The sequence below is a fragment of the Ctenocephalides felis genome, unplaced genomic scaffold, assembly GCF_003426905.1.
Source record: "Ctenocephalides felis isolate EL2017-DRISC unplaced genomic scaffold, ASM342690v1 CF-g0.4_SCAFFOLD_01492, whole genome shotgun sequence".
Classification (NCBI taxonomy): domain Eukaryota; kingdom Metazoa; phylum Arthropoda; class Insecta; order Siphonaptera; family Pulicidae; genus Ctenocephalides; species Ctenocephalides felis.
The window spans coordinates 275,129-300,243 of NW_020537646.1; the positions used below are offsets into that span (position 1 = coordinate 275,129).

At 27.7% G+C, this 25,115-nt stretch overlaps 3 protein-coding genes across 5 annotated transcripts in view; 2 read left to right on the top strand and 1 right to left on the bottom strand.

Annotated features, from left to right (window-relative positions):
* The first annotated feature begins 1,218 nt into the window (after positions 1–1,218).
* Positions 1,219–14,679, top strand: LOC113370502 (peroxisomal (S)-2-hydroxy-acid oxidase GLO5-like). Its single transcript, XM_026611174.1, has 10 exons — positions 1,219–1,243; positions 1,341–1,491; positions 2,816–2,967; positions 3,180–3,300; positions 3,370–3,504; positions 4,980–5,108; positions 5,174–5,306; positions 5,499–5,615; positions 6,151–6,262; positions 14,612–14,679. Coding segments are annotated over exons 1-10 (1,119 nt in total). The 5' UTR covers positions 1,219–1,242.
* Positions 14,680–16,700: 2,021 nt separating this feature from the next.
* Positions 16,701–20,115, top strand: LOC113370025 (E3 ubiquitin-protein ligase RNF13-like). Of its 3 annotated transcripts, none has more exons than XM_026610672.1 (6): positions 16,701–16,719; positions 17,204–17,453; positions 18,111–18,280; positions 18,478–18,569; positions 18,830–19,216; positions 19,389–20,115. In XM_026610672.1, the coding sequence occupies exons 2-6, from the start codon at positions 17,361–17,363 to the stop codon at positions 19,997–19,999; spliced, it is 1,353 nt and encodes a 450-aa protein (XP_026466457.1). In that variant the 5' UTR covers positions 16,701–16,719; positions 17,204–17,360; the 3' UTR covers positions 20,000–20,115. The 3 variants fall into 3 exon arrangements, with proteins under 3 accessions (XP_026466457.1, XP_026466456.1, XP_026466458.1); XM_026610671.1 differs by having other exon boundaries at positions 16,712–16,899; XM_026610673.1 differs by lacking the exon at positions 16,701–16,719 and adding an exon at positions 16,753–16,810.
* A 471-nt stretch (positions 20,116–20,586) lies between these two features.
* LOC113370146 overlaps positions 20,587–25,115 on the bottom strand; it is a 29,224-nt gene continuing 24,695 nt past the window's right edge. Inside the window, exons 5-7 of the mRNA XM_026610812.1 lie at positions 23,245–23,484; positions 21,190–21,273; positions 20,587–20,869 (exon numbers count right to left, since the gene is read on the bottom strand). Of these exons, the coding sequence (XP_026466597.1) occupies positions 20,783–20,869; positions 21,190–21,273; positions 23,245–23,484 (411 nt within the window). The 3' untranslated portion in view covers positions 20,587–20,782. The remainder of the gene's footprint in view (positions 20,870–21,189; positions 21,274–23,244; positions 23,485–25,115) is intronic.

Sequence of the window (25,115 nt, forward strand, 5' to 3'; positions counted from 1 at the left end):
AGATGAAGGTAAAATTTTATATAAGCCAAACCTTAAAATAATTACGCATACTTAATTAAATAAATTTTGAAAAATATTAACACTCAAGTTCAAAAAAATCTTTTTATTCATATACAACTAATTACTAATTTTTTTTCTAATAATATATTAAATTAATACATGTAAAAATAAGATACGGTTGATTTAATGAACTTTTTATAATTGTATTAATTTGGGCGTTTATAATTTATATTATAATTTGAAATGTATTTCTTTTATATCATTTTATAATGCATCTTGCATTTGTACATCTTATTTTTTTTTAATCCTATGAATTGACAAAGATTTTCCTATCTTGCCTTTACATTATATGTACTTATTCCAGTATAAATGTATCGTGGGGTAAAAGATTGTGGCGCAATATTTGAATCTTGTCCGGACAATATTTGTTTTCAAAATTATGGAAAATTTGGAAAATTCATGGGAGAACTGTTTTATATGGTTTATTACAAATAAAAAACATGATTCCCATCTGATTTACACCTCTAATTTTATATTTACACGAATTATCCATAATTTTTAAATGAGGGCGTAATGGAATTTTTTTGTGGGCAACCAAGATTTGTTTCTTCAGTATTATCGAACTTGGAAAATACATGGAATTTATAAGGGTCGCGAAAAAAAATTAACTCTAAATAATTAGTTAGCACCAATAGTTTGCTAAATAATTTTATCTTCAGTTCAGAATTCAATTTTCTTCATATCAAGCATACCTGAGCAAAAGTATTTCTCTATTCAAACTTTTTTTATTGTACAGAGCAAACTATATACACACAGTACATTCAGTATTGAACTATAGCCTGAAAATTGAACACTTACGTTTCAAAAAATAAATTATTTATTGCAATTATTTTAAAAAAATCTTTTGCATTATCTTCATTATTTATTTACCATTATTATTACCAATCAAATTTTTCGTTAGGTCCCTTTTACTATTGGAAAACTGCTACATGTTACATGCAATTATGTCATTAACATAAAATTATTCAATCAAATTCCTAAATTTCTACCAAATTCATAAACTGCAATCAAATTAAAATTTAATTGTATCTTATTTACAGATATTTAAACACGATGACGAGAACAAAGTGTTGTTAATATGATAAGTACATCACTCGTGTCAAATCATACATTATGAGATCAAATATAAACAAGGTCATTTAGAAGCAACGTACACGCGGAATCGATCATTACAAGCAAACTAGTAATTGAAAGTGTTACCTATAGATTATATTATATTTATTATTAATGAAATTGTTAAATGTGTTGATTTATTATTGTTAATTTTTTGGGTTTAAAAGTGAAATTGTTGAATATGTCGTCGACGTTAGTGACTGTGAATGAATATGAAGCAAGGGCGTATGAAATTTTACCCCAAAATGCAAGAGATTATTATAAGAGCGGAGCTGGGGATGAACATACGTTGAGTTTGAACAAGGAAGCTTTTAAAAGGTACATAGTTTTATTAAAAAAAAGTTTAATAAAATAACATTTATTAATAATGCACATCCAGATCCAAAGAGTTCAAAAAAATTAAAGATTTATTAAGAGAATGTTTTACTTAAATTCTAGAAGTATTATATATAATAGGTTATTTATATTATTTTTTATTTGTCTGTTTGACTAATATTTGAAATGCATCATATTTTTAAAATATTATTTAGCTTGCTTTACACATCTTCATAAAATTCGAAGTTTATTGCAAAATTATTTCAGTAATTATTTTATTACAATAAATACTATTAATTCTTATTTCTAAATTAAAAGTTGTATGTGAATGTTGTTGTGAGAATGTTAGGCGCAAGAAGTTAATGATTTCGGTTATATTATTAAAAAGTTTTTTTTTTTGGTTTTTACATTTAGTTTATTAAATTCAGTTTAAATACCTGATCTGTATTTCACTTACATATACAAAACTTAACGTCTTCGCAATTTTTTTTTTGCTTCTAGATGCTTGTTCTATTAGTATACTTTTCTTTATTTCATATTTTGAATGAATTGGATTTTTTTACTTACCATACCTTGTAATATTTTTATTAATAGAAATCATTGCTCATATATATATTATTGATATCTATATATTAAACAGGCCAACAAAGAAAATGGTGCAAACGATTTAAATGCTGTTTTTAAGTATATTTGGGGCGCAGATTTCAAGAATGACATTGTTTTTTTTCTATGAGCTTTAGTTTTCAAGATGTGATATATATGATATATAAGGAATGAAAGTGCAAAATAGTAATACAATTCAGAATTTTATTTTAATGAGAATGCCTACTCGTACATACAAACTTACAAGACCCATTCGGCCTTAGTTGGGACATTAGTTGACCCTGTGAAAAGTTCTTTTCCATGACCACCTAGAATGGACTTGGTTTCGGCAACTTCTTTCCAAGTTCCAAACTAGATCTGATACAAAGAATGGTTTGCAGATTTGAAATCAGCGCAAAAAATACTTTAATAATCAGCTCTAACATTTGATGCTCCAAACAAAAACAAAATTTTTGTAGGCCTGTGTTATTAGCAGCTAATAAGTATGCCAATATTTAATTTTTTAGTGTAGCTAAAATCCATATATATGTCTCTAATAAATCCTCGTCCTAGTTCTTTAATAAATAATGAAAAATCATTTACCAAAAAATGAAATCTTGGTAGTTAATCTTCTGAACTGATATAAGTTATATTTTATATCTGTTGTCTAAATCTTTACGTTAATTTATTTTTATTGCTACCTATAATTGTTTACAATGATGATAGTAATGTTATTACTTTATAGGTTGCGTATTCGTCCAAGGTTTTTAGTTCCAGTGTCAAATCGTGATATGTCTGTGGAAATTTTCGGCGATCGTGTTAAAATACCTTTTGGAATATCCCCGACTGCCATGCAAAAAATGGCCCATGCTGATGGAGAATGTGCAAACGCTAGAGGTTTGGATAATTAAATCTATATTTTACCTTTATAAGAATTAATAGACTATAAATAAATGGGTAAAAGTATACATATACTAATCTTTAATTAAAAATATTATAATTTTTTTTATTATCAAAATTTATATTAAAAAGTTTGTACCAAATAGTATCTGTATCTGTTTAACTATAGTATCAAGTATCTATTTACCTTACATGATTTTAATTTCCAGCTGCTGGTGAATATGGTACAATTTTTACCCTGAGTACTCTATCCACATGCTCTATGGAAGAAGTCGCCCAGGCTGCACCCAATACTATTAAATGGTTTCAACTTTACATATACTACGACAGGTATATATAACTCCATTCTTATTTATTGAATATTGTTGTTGCTAATATTAAGATAATTTTTTTTTTTAGACAACTAACAATTGATCTTGTGAGAAGAGCTGAAGCGTGCGGTTTTAGGGCGTTGGTACTAACAGTAGACGCACCAGTATTTGGTCTCAGACGAGCTGATATCAGGAATAAATTTAAACTGCCCTCACATTTAAAGTAAGGAACAGATAAGTTATTATAAGACTTCTGAAGCTTATCATATTTTCTATGTGTCAAAAATGCTTAGAGTAATGCTCTCTGCAAAGTAGGCAAAGTATGCAGTTTAATAGGGTTTGAATTTTATATAATTCAATGATACTTTGAATTAAATAATATGCATTCTAATCATACTTGATATTTATCTTTGGAATTCCTTCTTGAGATAAAGTATTTGTTTTGCATTTTAATATGGTATCTACGTCATATCAAATCAATTTCAACTGATTATGGTCCAAAGTATGAATAATTCAAAATGATAAATTGTCTTGCAATTAAGGCATCGTGCCTTAAGGCAAATTGCTGGAACTTTCCGTACCGCAATTCAAAACTCGAGTAATTAAAAATAATCAATAATAATCAATAAAAGTTGATCAATGATTTGAAACTTCTAATAAAATTTCGAACCATAATAAATCATTCTATCTTAAATCATTTATTTTGAAATATTTTAGAAATTCTGAACTTTTTTTCAAAGCAATCGTACTGCTTTAACTGCATAAAGACGAAATATCGAAGCGCGTAAGCGCCGCGTCGCCGTCTAACGCGTAAAAATTGGTACGGAACCCATAGGAATGTAAACAAAATTTATACTTACTGGTAAAATCTCTATAAAAAATCAGATAATTTGATGTGCATATGTCTAATGTTCATTTTTGACCGCCAAATGGCATTTTTTTGCTTTTTTTGTTAGATCTCCGAAACCGCTAGACCTGTTTTCATGAAAATTTGATCAATTCTTCATCTTGTCAATACAAGTAAAATGTTTTTTAAATTATTCAAATCGGACGCTCCGTTCTCTTAAAAACTGGAGTTACTGTTTTCGGCACTTTTTGCCCCATATCTTCGGAACGACTAGACCTGCCTTCACCAAAAACTAATCAGCATGTCTCCTTATCAATACAAATCAAAAGTTTTTTCAATTATTCAAATCACTTCATCCGTGTTCCCGAAATCGTCGACGAAAATTTGTATCCGCACACACACACATACACCCACATACACACACGAACATACACACACACACATACATCCATATGGGGCACTTTTTGCCCCATATCTTCGGAACGGCTAGACCTGCCTTCACCAAAAACTAATCAGCACGTCTCCTTATCAATACAAATCAAAAGTTTTTTCAATTATTCAAATCGCTTCATCCGTGTTCCCGAAATCGTCGACGAAAATTTGTATCCGCACACACACACACATACACGCACATACACACACGAACATACACACACACACATACATTCATTTTTTCTAAGGTATACCAAAATGTTCAGTAACCTCTGAAACATAAAGATATATAAAAATTTTCATTTTCGAGTTTTTTGCGATTACTTTAACTTGCCCTACGGGAAGTTAATAAAAAAGCTTTATTCTCCAACCTTGCGATGTAATCCATCAAATTATATTTTATTTTGTTAATTTTACAGATTAGGCAATTTCGAGGGCCAAAAATCCACAGATATTACCATCGAACGTGATTCCTCAGGGTTGACCGACTACGTAACAAAACAGTTTGATGGAACCCTAACGTGGGATGATGTCAAGTGGTTAATTAGGTAGACCAGGAAAATTCAAACTAAGAACTGAAATTGCTCTATCATAATAAATATATTTTTTTCAGTATTACTAAACTGCCGGTTTTGGTAAAAGGTTTACTAACTGCTGAAGATGCCATAAAAGCAGTTGAAATCGGAGTACAAGGCGTTGTGGTCTCTAATCATGGAGCGAGACAACTGGATGGCGTGCCAGCTTCGGTAATTAATTACATATTGCAATTAGATGCAAAATAGCAGTAATTTAATTAGAAACAATTATTTTAAAAAAAAGATTACAATATTTTATAATTCAATAATGTAATAGTTGATTTGGTAATGATGATGAACTTTTCTAAAATATTATTACTATTTTCTGAATTATGTTATTTATTATTTATTTAATAATTTTAGATAGAAGCTCTACCAGAAATTGCTCGTGCTGTGGGTCATAAAACAACTGTTATTATGGACGGAGGAATTCGACAAGGAGAAGATATTTTCAAAGCACTTGCATTAGGCGCAAAAATGGTAAATATTATTAGTATATGAATATTATCTTGAGAATTTATTTTCTAATCAATTCATTATTCAATGTCAAGAGTTTTATATTCCCACGTTTGATAAAATCAATGCCGCTTGTTAATTACCTCTAATTACTTGCGATAACTGATAAAATGCTTAAACAATTATAAAGCAAAATTTTGAGCTCTTGTATATTTCAAAACATATTTGGAATTTTCATTCATTATAATTATTAAATTATTAAACTAGTTTAATAAGAGAATTTTAAATTATATAATTATTAAACTAGTTTTTATATAATAAATTAATATCACGCTGCTAATAATCAAATCAGTCATCACGTTTTGACAAAAAAATGTATTTTATTTTTGAGGACCTAATTTTGTAAATTTTTGTAAATTAAAATTTTTCATTTTTAATATTATATAGAACTTATTCAAAATATAACTCTAGTTATAAAGAACGTATTGCCGAAATTATGCATCCTAATTAATATTATACTTTTATGATTATTTTCAAAATTTGATTTATCTTTTTCTAGGTATTTTTTGGACGTCCTGCTCTCTGGGGTCTTGCTCTCGGAGGACAAAAAGGAGTGGAAAACATTCTGGGTATTTTAAAAAATGAATTGGACGTATCAATGGCTATTTCAGGTACGAATTTATTCATATTTAAATGCTTTTATAATAATAGTAATTAGATTTTTTTTTACTGCTTATGTATAAGCTTCCCATGTGACACGTTGTTGTGTCAAATATTTTAATTTAACTTCTGTTTCCGGGCTGAGCTTAGACAGTGTAGTAAGTTTAGAATCTTTTTCTGGCAAATTTGCTAAATAAATAAACGCAATAAATGATCGTTATCCAAAATATTATAAATTATTATAAAACTTACTGCGAACTAATCGAAGAACTAAGCCTTCTTGGACTGGAAGTTAAAAATTAATTTATCACACCGATTTAAAATAATTTTATTTATACCTTGATATAAACATACCTCCAAAATGCTTTCCAAAGTTTAAAAAGTCAAGGGATATATATTTATCGGTATGATTGGCATTATAATTATTGGCGACGTCTGAATGTATCTCAAGAGGATAGTAATAAGTTACTCCTTCGACGCCTTCTATAATGTTGTGTTTGTCTAAAAAACAAAATATATTGAAATCTAAAAAATGAATGTTCAGTTTAATATAGATAAAATTAATCTTGACGTGACATTGATTTATAAGAGTTGACCTTACCATACAATTTTTATGCACTATACCTATAACTTCATTACACACGCTCGATACAGAGTTTTAGTAAAGTTTATATTATTTTAGCTTAAATCATAATTTTACATATATAAACATACACATTCATTATTTATTCCTTGTGATAAAAAATAAATTACCTCCATTACTAACAAATTGCAAACGGTTGCAAGATACGACTTCATTTTTTCGAACACGATAAGTGAAACTTCCGCATTTCATCATCATATCATCTGTGATAAACAAAATTTTAATCAAAATTTACAAATAATTTTAATCAATTAAACTATAATATTTTGATTAGGTCAATCATTCAATTTAATATGTGGTACTTACCCTTAGCAGAAACAAAAATTGGTGGTGCTGAGGATGAATTGTTTCTAAAATAGTCTAAAACTATACCTTCTCGACCTTCAACACTAACAAGAATTTGAAATAAATATTATAAATCATTATCTGTAGAACTACAAAATTATAATATATTAGTAAAAAGTGCTTTTTAGCATAATAGTGAACTTTCTCATGCATGAGGAAGAATGATAGAGATGTTGTAAAATATTATACCTATCATCTAAAAATTTCTAAAAAAAAATTCCTGAGGAATATATCAAACTACTTTCAATTTTTTGGTGTAAAATCACAAGCCTCTTTTACAGCTTTAACGTAAATTATATATTTTATTCAATTAATTAAGAAAACGGAGATACATGAAAAAAATCGAGCAAGTACGATTAAGTCAATTAAAGTTCTGTGTGGATTGTTTGGTAAATCGATTTAACAATGATTAATAAGTATTTTCGGTTTATGTGTGCATTTATACATACTATAAACTTGGTTTAATCATCCAGGCAGTATCACCATGCCTTGGTTGATCAATCAAAATATTAAATCCATTACATCTGGCATATTTACTTTTTTCAACAAAGTGCCATTCGTGTCTGAGAAATGAATGATCGAAAATATCGCCTTTTGTTACGCCTACACAGTTTATCTGAAAGAATTAGACAAAGTTCTCAATTTTTGAGTATCTCAAGTTTTGAGATATTTATAAATTGAATTCTTAAAATATTATTTTTATCTCTTAAATAATAACATTGATATTGCATATATAATGTGCGTGATGTAATTTATAAACATCGTCTCGGTCGTATTTGGAGATATCATATAATCAAAGCATGAGAAATGATAATATTTGATTAAAAAATTAAGCTGGTAGTCACGATGTCATTTATCATTAGTGTTATAATTTAAGAAAAATGTTTATAGACATGTAATTCTTCTTACTGATAATTAGTATGTACATTATTAAAAAATGCTCACATAGAATCCTCCAAGAGGCGAAACGTACCAAGTCTTTTTAAAAAATATAGGCTTTGGGTCCATAACACCATCAACCAATAAAGTTTCCTCTAAACATTTGATTGTCTATTATATTTGCAGTTAATAATATTGTTGAATATTTGGTAAATGTTTACTTACGAACACTCAAGTCATTATTGTTAACAAAGTAATAATAAAAAAATATTTGTCCTGCTCTTCCTACTTGTATTTTATCTTGCTCAATTAAAAATTGATTCGGATCGAGGTGACGACCAAAGCATCGTGATATAGCACCTGAAATATAATAAATGATTTTTATCGACTTAAATTGTCATAATAGTTAATCTTAAGTCAATATATTGATACTAAAAATTAACTTAAACGTAAATGAAAATTGTGACCCTAATAAATCGACTTTGCTTAGTTTGTAGATCAATTTAGTTTGTTGATATTGGGTAAAAAACATTACGAGATTTGGATATTTTATTCTGCTTTGATAACTATAGTTATTCCAATTAATTTTTAGTCTTGTTGCTATCGTTTGAGCTTTTAATTTGTGAGACATTTTCAATTAAACACACTTAGAAATTGCAACATGAATCATCTGATTGCAAATGCTCATAAATTTTACGGTATATAAGCTGCGGTTTGCAGAACAAAATTATAAAAAATATTAAGTTTTTAATAAAAAAAATTAGTTATTTGAACGAACTTAAATTATTTGTTCTTGAATAATTATTATATTTGATTTTTAAAGTTTATTGAATATATGTAATTTAAAAATCAATATAATGGGAATATGAATAGGCTTATAAAGTTACATGTGTTTCATTAGATGTTAGATATTTTTTCTTAAAATATTCGGGTATATTTAACACATAACTAAATGAAATAATTAACTCGTTTTTCTTTTTTTTCATTGTTTATTTTTTCATTAACGCTAATCGGCTATATGTATTCCATTTGGATACTGTAATTTGATTGATTGATCAATTATTTAATAAAAATAGATATTGTTATTAACTTTCCGAAAGAAGAAATTTAAGGTTTTGCCATATAATGCGATTTGCTAATTTTATGCTTGTTCAAAGTTTCAAGTTCTTCTGAATCGTTTGACATCAAAATTTGAAAAAGTATGTGTGCAAAATTTAATAAGGCGCAAAAGTTTGTAATGTTATACCAACTTGGAACAGTTATAAATCACTTATTATAAATGAAAATATTGATTTTTTGTTGATTAAGTCGACTAGGGGCCGTATATTAATCACGTGATCGATTTCTAAGACCACCCCCTTTCTTCTCTATAATACGTGTTGATCTTAAAATTACTCCCCTTCACCTCCAAACATCAGGCGTATTTTTAGTACCTAGAAATAATTGTAAAATTTTTGAATTCTTTTTTGAAAAATTTTGGATTTTTTTTTAATGTGTTTAATATATTTTGATATATTGATCATAATATGTATACCGCCTTTCAAGGCATGTTCGGACGTCTTTTCGTTTTATTATATTGGCCATGAAGGTGACAAAACTTCAGGGCATTAATCTTTACACGGAATGGTTGCTACCCCTGGTAGAGGGGGTAGCGGAGTATTTTAATTGAACTGTTTGTTCACTTCAAAAAGTAAAGTCCGCTTAACAACATGTAAATAACCAATAAAAATAAATATATTTTCTTTCATTATAACTTAGTAACAAATCAGTGATTGTAATTAGAACTGCAACAAATACATAATATAAGATGAGTCTTCTAACAAATTTAAGATAATTTTTGATCATTTACCTTCTTTTAGAATATACTTATGTTTCATGTATCCGCAAACCAGAACGACTCCATCCTCCAATGCCAGGACCCAAGTTTGTCTTCGAAAATACTTTTCTATCGCTGATCTCTGGGGAGCAACGTCCGGCACTCTCATACTGTAGCCGGACTGATGTCCCCTATCGTACTCTGCCCTACAAATACACTTTCTCAATTATTGTCACAGCCATTCATTAGTTCAACTTTTATATACGCTTTCGTTTTTATTTTATCGCAGACAATAATACTGGTATGCGAGCCTATGTCAATGGTAACAGATAATTTATTTATCAATGCTTTGTGCTTTATTATTTTGTACGTGATAGTCAAGACAGCGTTTCAGAAATATTATATTATTTGGAAAAAAAATTCATATATTTGCTTTAAAACTTTCAGGATCAGATATATAGATTTTTTTTGTAATTTAATTTTTTTACTTGAGACAGCGTTCCAGAAATATTGAACGTTTTAGAAGAAATAATCACATAATAGTATTTTCTCTGAGGTTGCTAAACTATCTCACTTAATACCAAATGTTATTTTAATACATACGATTATACATATATTATACATTATCCATATGTTTCGGCTAGCATCTTAGCCTTCATTTAGTGGCAATCAATTTTACTATAAAAATTAAAACTAAATAGATAATATGTAAGAAATTTTATAGAAAAATAAAAATAATAATAATAATAAACACATTTCATATAACATATGAAAACATTAATAATCTATGGTAAAAGTATGTGCACATTGATAAAATATATATTTTTTAACATCACAAATGTTAAAACACACAAATAAGCATGATAACTTAACGAGTTGTCAAAACTATGTATTGACTGTTCGGAGTTTAAGATAGAAATGCCATATTTTTTCTTGAAGCAGTTTTTAGCACGTGTTCAAATTTTACAGAAAATTTAAAAAGCTATGAAATCTTTGACATTTTTTTAAGAAATTTTGACACGCTATTTAGGAACCACGTGTTTGTTTCGTTCAGGGCCGTATCGTTTGTTTATGACCCTGTCGTTATGCAATTCCAGAAACAACCCCTCAGCGAATCTTCTTTCAATTACGTTCTCTTCAAAATGTAAAATTTTTGGGTTGAAAAAATTTATATCATGGTTTAAAATATTAATATGCTCATTTAACATTGTCTTGAATTGTTTGGGATTTTTTGAGTTATTTTTATGTTGATGAAGATTTTGGCTAGTTTCTCCGATATAAAAAAGTTCGCAATTTGAGCAATTAATCTGTTATACCAAGTCCCTGAGGCGGTCATAATTAAACTTAGATTTATTTTGTGTAAAAATGAAACTAAGGGTTGTATCAGAAATGTATATATAACACGATTTGATATTTATTTTATAATAGATATGTGTATCCTATTATTAAATATTTTACTTACGAGTCATTCGTCGTAAGTAACATAATGCTTTTAATTTGTTGGCATATTGGCAAATCCAATATGTGTAAAGTTTCTCCTGATACATCGCAAACTGCAAATTGACTTGCATTTATGCCCAAATCCTGAAAAGGATAAAAAACTTAAATTTTATTTAAAAAATTAAGAATTATAGTTAAATATATCCGACTGTTTCTTAACATTTTTTTAATATTTTGATTTTTAAATTACCACGGTTGCTGAAACTAAACTAACTGTGAACCTCAACCGCAAAATTCCTGATGGTATTGGATAATTTTATATTGATGGTCTGTAATTGCATAATAATAATTTGTATGCAGTACATATGATATAATGCATAAACATTTCAATAATTTGTTTGCGGTATTTGAGGTGTTATATTCATATAAATATGCACCAGTTTCTCTATTTATTGAACCTGAACATACATATTTAACATATGCGATATAGTTTATTTATACTAATACAGAATGACTAGAATTCCAAATGTAAACTGCACATGCTGATATCATGTTTTATCTAAAATGCCTATATTGGTTCTGTACGGATATTTGTATTTTGTGAATCAGATTTCCACCTGTAAGTTTTTGCAAATGGTAAATTTAGCTCTTCCATAAGTGTTCATAAAAGAAAATTTTTATTTATTTTAAGAGTCATAAAAAAATGTTTTTTGTAAAAATTTGGAATTTAATCAAAATATGTATACGGTATACCTATAGCAAATGATTTAGTACAATTCGTATGATTATTGCGTATATCATAAGTAAATTGTTTATTCATGAGAAACAATTTTAACCGATTAATATTTCCTATTATGATTCATTTTAAGTGATGACAAATGTCGATTGGAATGATTGTAGTACGTATATGAATGTCGGTCGTATATTAATATATTAATTAAAATAAAATATAAAAGAGATTCTGGTATTAATCACCTGAAATCCACAGTCTAAGTTTACTGTTCCTTCTTTGCCACCATGATATATGTATTGGTGGTCGGATGGGCAAGTATCGTCTGGTGAATCTAATTTCTCATCTGAGCCCAAACCTGGAATTATGTAAAAATATTAGATTAATTACTAATAGAATATTGGAATAGTATGGAAATACATAATTGAAGTTGGTAAATATCTGGGTCTGGCAACTACAAGGTTGCATATTCAAATGCAGCCCTATATATACCATTTTATATGAAGTATTGGGCATCATTCATTACTCATAAAAAAAACTTATACAATCGTTGCCAAGTTGAACAAGGCAACGATTGTATAAGTTTTTTTTATAAGTAATGAATAATAAATTGAACAACTTGATCTCTAGCTAAAGTTTGGAAGGATTTTCATGAGTGCAACAAATAAATAATGGCAATTTAACAATTTTATCCATTGTCCATAAGTCAAACCCTAGATAATTTTTTTTCTCTGCCTATATTTTCCATATGAGATGATTGAAATTTATTCATCCAAATGGGTTGAATATTTTCCACTCTTCCATTTGTAGTCATGTATACATGCGATGTAATTTAACTATGAAGATGTTTTGCAAGGTCGTACATAGTACTATTCTGACGTAATCTATTCAAATGAAAATGTGTTTTAATGTAAATGATTTGGTTATGTGTTAATTGAATGAAGTAAACAGTCGAGGTAGATTAATCTATGTTGAATTGTTGAAAATACTTTCACGAATTTCGTGTCATATGAAGAAAAACGGTTTAGAAATGACTAATCTAGCTGGTAAAGCATTTTTTGTAAACCAACAGGTTGCTAATAGTACTTTCACGTATTTTATGCCATTTGAGGTAAAAGGTTTTTACTATTGTCATATTGCATGAATTGCTGAAATGAATCGGTAGATATCATTAAAAATTACCGAAAATGTGCCCTCAATTTTTTACCTACCATTGATTCCTACCCTTCCTACCATTTATCAACTACCCATTGATGTAATGCCCAATCCCAAATTTATATTTTAAAAATCTTAAAATATTCTGAAACAATATTCAAAATTATTTTCTTTTGCAATGCATGTAAATGCCTTTGGTAAATATTTGACTTCTCATAGATTTCTAGTCGGTACAAAGATTTATTTACAAATAAGTATGACGTACTTATCTTTAAATGAGCTCAATAAAATATTTACAATAAACTGAAACATAACCGTTTTAACATCTAAAAAAATATATACAATTCTTACATGTTTCCTCATTAATAATAATTAATGAGGAAACATGTATTTAAGGAATTAATTTAATTTTTTGATAAAATATAATTAACATACTTGTTGGTAATACACAAAATAATAAACAGAAAACCACTGCACTTGTCATTATTAGCTTTGTATACTAACTGTTCTGGATTTGTAAATGATTGTTGCATAAACTTATCACATATTTATATTGTTTATAAATTGATTAATATAATTACTAGAGAGCATGCATATAAAATTTAAGTGGAATTATAACAAGAGCCATTAATAAATACATATGTATAAACAATAAATTGTTCCTACCTATAAACAATAAATTATTCCTACCTATAAACAATAAATAATTCATACCTATAAACAATAAATAATTCCTTAGTCTGATCATTAGACTCTATTTTTTATTTAGAAAGGAAAATGTAGAACGAATCATAATGAAACTAGGTTTAATTGGTATTTGTCTAAAGGAAGTTGCTTGAAACTTCTGATACATGTAGATAATCGACTTCAAAAAAATAAAAATATAGTTCTTTAGATAAAATTTTCAACCTTTTACTTCAGGATTTGAATTTTCTATTTTTATTTTATGACAGGATTTGAATTTTCTACTGTTCTACAAATCCTAAAGGCCCATCGTCTTGGAAAACTAATCAACCCAAATCCAGTTTCCTCTCGATATATTAAATATTTGGTCTCAGACGATTCAGAATGACTCCTGAACTTCTCCTTGGAGACTAAATAAAAAAAGTTGCAAATAAACATATGTTGCAATTATGTAACTCAACTTATGTTGTCTCATATATATCTTCTTTTGACTTCATATACTTTAACAACACATATGAAATTCAATACAACAGTTGTTGTACATATGGTATTTAATACCATATCATAGAACATATGTGATATTTTGAAACACAAATGCATTTGCCTATCATTGGCTGCACAATTGGTAAATATTATTGTGAATTTAATTTGCATATCTTTTGTTTCAGGTTGCAGAACTGTTGGTGATATAAATAAATCATGCGTCGTCCATGAATCGTATTATAGTAAGCTTTAAAAAAGGCTGTAAATATTATTTTTAAAAGTTGTACATATTTTTTATAGTGCATATTGTACTTATGATTAGCATCACAGTTTCTCAATGTAAGATATAAAATAATTTTATAAAAAATTACAATATTCGATAAGCAATAAATACATTTCAGTAACAATAGTAATGTTGTATTAACTTTGAACGCTATTTGCAAATTTTTTATAAATTTGTTAAATATTTTCAATAATATATATGATATGGCTATAGATCTTATAATAGAGTATTATAAGGTCTATGTATGGGGCTAAAAATTCAAGTTAGAGTATGAATATTGACCAAAAATTAAAATTATATTATTATAAAACTATATTTAAGAAATAAAATTTATTACTCTATTATCAATCAGCAAAGGATTACAAATTAACATTAATATTAAATTATATCAGTTACAGACCAGGAATTGAAATTATTTTTGTTAATTCAATATGTGGCCCATTGGATTTTAATATTTTATAGTGTCTTTTAGTAGCAAATTTCACAAGTTTTTCATTGATCATAATTGATGTAGTACATGTATTTCAATTGCAACTAGTTTGTTCGAATTTATTTATCTTAACATGTATGGAAGTATAGTTCTTATAAATAATCAATAAATAAATACATAAATAAATAGTCCAGTACATATATTTCAATTTCAACTAGAATTTATTTATCTTAAGTTGTATGAAAGTTTTATTATAGCATAAATTTTGTTTTTTTAATTGTCAAAATAATATTTACAAATATGATATAATCTTTTGTGATAAATTAAAAAAAATACGACAATAAACTCTGACCCCGGTGCAGTTTTAATCTTTCTCACGCTCTTCGCTACATATCATCCATACTATAGCAACATATATGTATAATGGTTTAAATAAATATTTAAAATAGTTAATTAATTTAATAACACAAAATAAATTGTTATAATAATTAGTATTATTTACTTATTCACAGAAATGAATACTTTCATATTTATTTTATTAAAAATGAAATTATAGTTAATAAAATTTGAAAAACACGATAATTCTTCTTGTTGCAATACAATAAATAGTGGTAATAAGAAGTGTAACTAAATTACAAATTAGAGGTTTGAAAGGATAAAAGCAAATTTAATAATACCATTTTTTGTAACATTACAACTAAAATAAATAAGAGATGAAGGGGCTTCAGAAAATATGATCAGACACCTTAGGTATATATTTGTATAGTACGAGAATTTTGAGAAATTTATTTTAAATCTATACGTTTTGGCTAGCATCTTAGCCTTCATTCAGTGGCAATCAATATGACTATAACAATTAGAACTAAACAAATATTATGTAAGAAATTTCATAGAAAAACAACAATAATTATAATAGTAATAAAAAACACTGTTATATTAGAATACAAAATTTTAAGTGCTTTTTTATTACTATTATTAATATTTTTGTTTTTCTATGAAATATATATTTATTAAAAAAATATTCATGGACAAATTTATATTAGTTAATTTTACAATTATTATTTTTTTTTTAATTACAATATCTGTTACAACTGCTAAATAATATAACATCTAGTAACATTAATTAACAATAATATAAATATAAACAAAATAGAGTACAAAATAAAGGATAGCATTTTCAATAAAATGATATCCGTAATATGATGATTTAATATAAAATAAAAGCAAATAATAATAATAATAAAATTAATAAATAAAATAAGTGAATAATAAAAATAATACTAGAAAAACAATAAGTGACAAATAATAATAAATATAACAAAATAACAATATTAGAAATAGTAAGATAATAATGATAATATAATAATAATAATATTAATAATAATAATATAATATAATATAACAATATTAATAATATTAATATAAATGGCTATTTATGAGATCACAATTATTAACAATTATGAAATTTGAATAATCCGCTAAAGTTTGACATTCCGCGTGCAATATCTTTTATTTCTGCTGGCAACACTGTTTTGATTACCGACCTTGTGTGTTTCTTGTTTTTGTCGTAAATTTAGCATGTACGTATCTGAGAAAATTTTGATCGAATATTGTGACTGTGTACAGAATATGTGATATTAAAACGTTTTAAATATGTACAGAAATACTAAAGTGCGATCAAAAATAATCGAGTTTATATAATGTCATATTGCGCATATTTTTGCTATAGTGCAACTCATACTTTGGACATATTCTTCTATGTTGGTTGATTTATGATATTAATTGATTATTCACGTTACAGACCAAGATAGAAAATTATTTATTTTGCCTTCATACTTAAATATATTATCTAAATATATTTTATATCCAATATAGTCAATCAACCAATTAATTGAACGAAGTGTCATAATGTAGCTGTCAAAAGCATTTATTAATAATAACACAAGTGCTTATCAACTCTATAACTCACGTATTTGCTGGTTTTAGTAATATAGTTCATAATTATAATCCCCATTTAATCAATTCAAAATAATTTATAATCATATGAGACCTATTTTACCACAGGTGACCAAAAATGCGTCTCGTGTTGGGCGCATTTATATAGATTTTTGCTCCAAGTTATAGTCTGATGGACCAAATTATTATATTATAAATGACTTCGAAATTTCAAATGATACTTTAATATCAAAATTATATTAGTGGACCTACTTAGCATTAGTCTATGATGGCTATAAAACAGTGTGTTTTATTGTTACTATGTTTTGGATATGTGCATATGGATGTGCTTGTTTACACGCAAAAGCCATTGCACCAGGTACGTAGAAAATATTTATTACGATTAAATTACCAGTAGTTTCAAAGAGTCGTAGAGATTCTATAATATACTTACAAATTCTTGAGCATGTAGTATTCATCTTAACTTTCTGTCGTTCAAGTATTATTTATATAAATGAAAATAAAAAATATATACATAGTCTATGTCGATATATAATTTAGATTGCTCATAAAGGTGTATGAGAAGCTCTTCTACAAATTCCATGTATTTTCTATGAAATATGTTTACAATTTTTCACATAGATGCAAAATGATTTTCAGATGTTATATTCTTAGTCAAATATTAATCTTTATATGCTTATATAATATATATATATATATATATATATATATATATAAAACTTATATAAGTAACCCTCAAAATTATGCTGTAAAACAAGGTTTTTGTTCTTATTTCGATAGAAAGGTTCTGAATTGTAAGTGACATTGTTTTGTTTTATACTTCATTGTTTTATATACAAATTATAAATTTTAAATATTTATTGTAATTGTATAGCAATCCAATTACATTATGTGCATGTAATGATTCATAATTTTTTTATTATCAAGCTTCTCGAATACTGTTAAAAGTTAGTTACATATTCCCACTACTTCTTTATCATATTTACCCAACTTATCAACTTATTTCAATTTCAAGATTGTTGAAGAGTTTCGTTGTATGCCTGCTCACTTTGGGGATAGTCTTCCCACAAATGGCTTGAGAGGCTTTGCAACCCACGCTAGTCCAGCAGATGGGTGCTCTCCAATGCGTAGGCCTCCAAATGTAACTGATAATTTTACTGGAAAGTGGATAGTATTAGTAGCAAGGTAAATGTGAAGTAGAATATTTGGATAATCTAGACACAATTTAATTAATTATATATTTAATTTTAAGATGAATAGAAATATAATATGCTAGTTTCAAAAAATGTATTATCCACTTGCAATATGAAAGATACTTCTTTTATGTCCAAATGTACATTGAATACTAGATTATTTTCTTTAATAATAATTTTGTTTTTTAGATATAATTGTTCATTTGAAGATAAGGTGAGAAATGCTCAGAATGCAAATTACGATGCTGTAATTGTTTATAATATTAATAGCAGTGATTTAGGTAATTATCATCATATTATAAAATAATGAAATATAAAAGAGCTCATGCGTGATACTTTTAAAATTATTATATTAATTTATAAAATATTATATATGAAATACTACAAAGTGTATTGGTTATATAATTATATTCTTAAAACCTTGTGACTATCTAGCTAAAGATTTAATATATAAATTTATATTAATTTAAATTCTGTTAAATCATTCATGGGCTTTTACTGAATGATTATTGATAATATTACATATGCTATGTTAATACAGAGCCAATGTCGGCTAAGAATCCAGTAGGAATCCGGATCCCATCAGTGTTTGTTGGTGAAGAAACAGGACGTATCATAATTTACAATTATGAATATGAGGAGAACTATTTTCTTATCATAAATTCTGACTTGCCATTTAACATTAACACACACTTATTGCTTCCATTTGCAATAGTGGTTGGTTTGTGTTTTTTGATTATGGTAGCATTTATGATAGTAAAATGTGTAAGAGAAAGAAGACGATTGCGTCGTCATAGATTACCTTCTAGTGCACTTAAGAGAATTCCAACATGTAAATTTACGAAAGGCGATGCATATGAAACTTGTGCTATTTGCTTAGATGATTATATTGAAGGGGAGAAATTGAGGATACTGCCTTGTTCTCATGGTAAGTCAAATATTATTGTTTTTATTTAGTACTATAATCTCTTTAATATTAAATATATATCTGGCAATATATTTAATTGACCTTAAATTCTAAATTATGCATCATTTTAAACCTTCAATATCAGTAAGATCTCTATATTTTTGTAAATACAATGTTATCATTTATATACCAGCATATCACTGCAAATGCATTGATCCATGGTTAACCAAGAATCGGAGAGTATGCCCAGTTTGTAAACGAAAAGTTTTCGGCCGTAACGAAACCCGCACACGTTCCGGCAGCTCCTCCGAGAGTGATGCTGATGACACCACCCCACTGTTAAATCCAGTAGCTAATAATCATGGAACATTCACCGAAGGTGTTCATAATATGTTTCGCCGGTCAGCCTCAGAATCAGCCCTCTCTAGTCGACCATCTTCTGATTTAGGGGAATCAAGTTATAATAGAAATTATCCGCGTGGGGAAAATAATGATGATAATAGATTAGCTAATGTTACTTCAGATGGCATAAGAAATAGTGGCGATAGTCCGTCATACCAATCAGCAGATGGGGACAAAGATTCTCATTGCAGTATCCCCATGCTACACAGTAACAATGTTATGAATCCTTATCTAAGCGGCTCCTTCGCCGAATCCGATTCATTTCTCATGCAGGAACAGAATCCAAATAATTTATCTAATGCCCAAAGTCATCACTCTTTAAACTCGGGTCGAGTTGAAGTGGTAGCATTGCCAAATAATAATTTCAATCATTCGAGAGACAACGATGATTTTATTATATAAAGTATCTCAAAGTTTTCTAAAGAGACTATGAAGTTTTATTTGTGATTGAATCTAACATAAGTGATTGTATATATACTATAAAATAGGATATGTGGAAAATAAATATTATAAATGTAAGCCGTAGGTTAGACCTAAGAAATTTCAAATAATTTTATTGTACGAGTATATGCTTTTTATTTAAAACTAATTGACAAAATGTATGATCAATTTATATTTGAATTTTTATGAATTCCAATTAATAAAATATGAACTTTAATTGCACGTTTTAATTCTTAATATTTTATAATAATCATTTTTGAGCAATCAGCCTACTTGAATGTTAGTAAATAATAACTAATAAAATAACTATTATTTAATAATATAATTTATTTCTTATGCAGGTGTTCATAACATTAGAAGTTACAATAAATATTTATTGTCTAAATGTAAAAATAACTTATCTAGAATAAAATCTACATAATTATACATTCAAAATTAAAGCTCCTAAAGTATCAAATATATTCAATAATCACATCTTTTAGAAAACATAAAGCAGTTTCAAAAATATTTTGAATTTATGTGATATATAAATATATTTGTGTGTCATTCAGTAGGCTTTAACATAATCCATATTTCTTAAAGCCTAGGAACAAGCAGAGATTCGATGTTTGTACTTAATATTATTGCATTGTATTATTAATTAGAACATATCCATATCCATACTGGAACCACTGTATAGGAAATCGAACAACATCTCTGGATCTACATGGACATCTGGATCAGATTTGAAACTCCTGCCATTTCTCATTTCTTCGAAGTTCCATCAAAACTGTCGTCGGTGTTGAATCTTTCGCGTACGTCTTTCATGACGCATGCTTCCAATTTTTTGTGCTAGAAATAATAAAATAAGGTCAACTTATAATTATTAGATATATTAATTGAATTATGTCGAGTGTAAGACATTAATCCTACAACATGTTGAAGTATGCATATCCAAATTTTGACAAAATTTGGGAATCATTTTTATTATTATTTATTGTCTGAATTGGTTTAGTTCTGGATTTAAATAATTATATTTTTAAGTTTTTTCGCAGGATATGAAAATGTTATTTGCATATTGGCACCATTGATATGTGAAAGCAACCCTATGAATTATGTTTGGTGTCAGTGATGGTTGGTATCAGTGACTTATTGTTAGAACAAAAATGTACCTTATAACATCTGAAGAAGAACATTGGTTTGATTAGTTCACGCGAAAGAGGCGACTTGTCAGGTCTTGTCTCCGGCACGCATTGCTGAAAAATATAAATAAAAGTGATTAGAAAAAAATATATAATAAACATATTAAAAAATGAATTTAAAAGTTGTGACAGTGTCAAGTGAAGGGAGAAGATACTATCGTCGCTGCGGCAAATGTAAGTTATTTATATTTTTGACATTTGATATTTGCTTTATTGTTTGTTTATTTTGCTTATTATACCTATTGTTCGTTATTAAAACGAAATATCTAAATTTATTTATTTATTTATAATTGTCTTTTATAAAATTTCTATGCGATATACAATATTATCTTATTCAACAAATTCGATTATTTAAAAATTGTAAATAAAGAAAAATCGATAGAATATCTTCTAGCAGTAATATGATACAAATCATAAGTCAAATCCTTAAATGAACCGAGTTTGCAATTAGCAATGGATCTGCTTTTGTACTAAATGCTTTGGAAAAAGAACAAATTTCAATGTTTTTACCAAATTGAAGAAATATGTTCAAATATCTATTGTTAGTTGTACAATTATCTAAGCTTAGGCAGTCGCTTTACATAGAAATCATTGTGATATCAAATTTGATTCCAAATCTATCATAAAAAATTTAATGCCAAACCGAGATTTTAAGCCTTCGGGCAGAGAACGTAAATACTAACTTACCGACAGTTTATTTTCGCTTAAAAATTTGATTTGCTAATTTTATGATTTCTCGACGTTTCAAGTCATTCTGAATCGAGTGACACAAAATTTGGAAAATGAATGTGTCCTGTGCGTGTGTGAATATGAGCCGATTTTTTACCTCTCGTCAATGTTTTCTCAAAGAAGGCTGGACCGATTTATAAAATTTAAAATCCATTTGATGTAACTCGATAAGTACTAGCGTTTGCCAGTTTTATGTGATGATCGGCCAAGCCGTTTCTTTGTAATTTGCAGAAAAGTAAAATTTGTTGTCCACGTTTTAGCCCACAATCTTGAACCGATTTTAAAAATTTAAAATCTGTTCTAAAGATATTGGTCGGGTATCGCGTTGATTACTTTTTGGTAAAGATCGGCCGAGCCGTTTCTTCGTAATTAAATGTTCAAAAAAAATTTCTGAACGATTTTGATGAAACTTTGTATAATGATAGCATTCATAGTCTGAAGCAACATACTAAAATATTATAGGCCTACTGCAAGCGGTTGATTTATAAAAATTCGCCAAAGGTTAGAACTTCGCCGCGGCCTTGAGGGATTCTAATGAGAATCTGTGCCTAAAATTCATAATTTGATGTTGAATTTTTTTCGATTTTGATGAAACTTTGTATAACGAGAGATTTCATAGCCTGAAGCAACATTCTAAAATATTATAGGCCTACGGTAAGCGGTTGAATTATAAAAATTTGCCGACGTTTAAAACTTTGCTGCAGGCTTGAGGGATTCTAATGAGAATCTATGCCTAAATTCATAATTTGATGTTGAATTTTTTTTTGCGATTTTGATGAAACTTTGTATGATGATAGATTTCATAGTCTGAAACAACACACTAAAATATTATAGGTCTTTATTTAAGCATTTAAATTATAAAAATTCGCCCAAGTTTAGAATATCGTCTCGCGCGCTTATGCGATTTTAAGGAGAATCTATGCTTTTCGCATGCTTATGTAGGTTCTGTGTACTGTAGGTACTACTGATTACAGTTTACGTTGACACTTAAATAAAATTATACGAATCAGAAGTTTATGAAATGAGATTTGTTAAACAAATTAATTTAATTTATATAATTACATATATTATAAGTAGGTATGTTTGAAAGTCATCATTTGAAAATCGCATTGATTAATTTTTAGTGAAATTGAAAGCAGTTGAACATTTACTTCAACGGCTGAATCTTGATTAAGCTGATATCGTTTAAGATGATCTCTAACTTGCCTTAACGTTTAAGATGATCTCTAACTAGTTGTAAGAAGCAACTTGCCTTACAGCAAAATGCTTCTTACAAATATTTCTTATTATTATTACCGAGAATTTCTGACAATAGTCGAGTCCTTCTAGCATATCTTCCTTGAGGTCCCTGTGCACAGGCAATCCTGATATGCGACGTGCAATCTTTTCAACATTTGGTTCCAAATTTTCATCCAAGTAGCCTAATTCTTGCATGACACAAGTAATATTATGTGCTCCTGCGCTGACGGCAGCCGATTGCGCAACCCGGGACGCCGCAAGAACTTCGTGTTGTCTATCGCGGTAGTCCATATCGCGCTGGGGAAGAAAGTATTAGAACGGTTGCTCTAATCTAGCGCAAATAAGGTAAAATAATTGAATAAGTATATAATGGTGGATTCTTGCTAATTTTCAAATTAATTGATGATAAAAACCAGTATTTAATCAATTATTATAATATATTAAGAATCATCTTAGAATTTATTTTTACTCTAACTTGACGATAGCTTTTGGTCATTTACTACTGACATAGTATAAATAACAATTTATTTATGTTATTTGTAATGACCTTGTTGATTCATTATACTCTTCAGTTTTTTGATAAACCATTAAGGAATTTTTATAATTTATCTGGTGATAATATAATTCGAAGATCTGTACTAAATTTAGATAAAAAAATCATTTATTTTACGATTTATTTGAATTATTTGTAATCGCTCAGTTGATTCATTATTCTCTTCATGAAAATTGATAAATAATTAAGATTTTATATTGTTTATTCGGCAATTATTTATTTTTGAAATTAGTTCGATATTGAAGTAGAAAAATTAACAAGCCATTTATCCTTTAAGTAAGTTGTTTCTTTATCAAAGGAATTGAAAGTTTATTGTATTGTGCTTAAGCGGGTATTCTAGTGTAGAAGTTCAAAAAAATCGATTTTTTTTATTTCATATTTTCAAAGTTTAACTATCTATGAAAAAGATAAGAGCATTTGTTTAAATTTCAATTACACATTCGTAAAAAATGCATTTACAGCTTCTGGAGGTTGGTAAGAAAGTGTAATATCAAACATGTTCGATGATTTATTACATTGCTTGGGTTCTCTCATACATTCATCACACAAAGATTTACATTATCTTAATGTTCTAGAGCATTTTTTTGAATATCAATACTGGAATTTTTTGTGTCGGTCTACTTTCAACTAAAAGTTGACTTTGGTATTTAATCTTCAATTTGATGGTTTTTCAAAACTATTGAGACTAATAATCTTACTTAAATTCAAGTCATAACAGATTTTTGAATTCATATTATATCAAAAATTTAAAAACTTTATCTATATCTAAATATGAATATGGGTACGAGAAGGTTTTTGTAAATTTGAATTATTTTCGGAGATATAGGCATTTTACTGACTCGGTCTCCATACTGGTTTGGCTTCATGCAAAACTTTAATTACTTTTTTCTCACAATCAGAACAGACTTTTTCAGTACTGTTGACACGATTTCTCGAGTTTTAATCAACCGATTCACTTGAAATGTTCAGAGAGTCTTGTTTATAGATCTATCTATAGCCCGAACTAGGATTATCACCAAATTCCAATTTTTACTATTTTTAAAAAATTCAAGAAACTCAAAAAAACAGTGAAAAAACATTTTTTTGCAAACAGTCGCCAATTTGTAAAAAAAATTTAGTAGATTAATAATCTTTTTCTTTTTTGCATTTCCGATGGCTAGGAGGGCTGAAATCATGTCAAGACTAAGGTGCCAATTTTTTGAGACCGCCCACTTCATCAGCTGCCAGTTTTTACAATTTTCAACTTTATTTTTTAATTTTTGTTTTGTATTTTAATAATATTAATAAACAAGTGGTAAAAAATAGATAGTAAAAAACATTCATTGCTTTCTTTTACGATACGTTAAAAATGACCTAAAATTCATCGCTCTACACT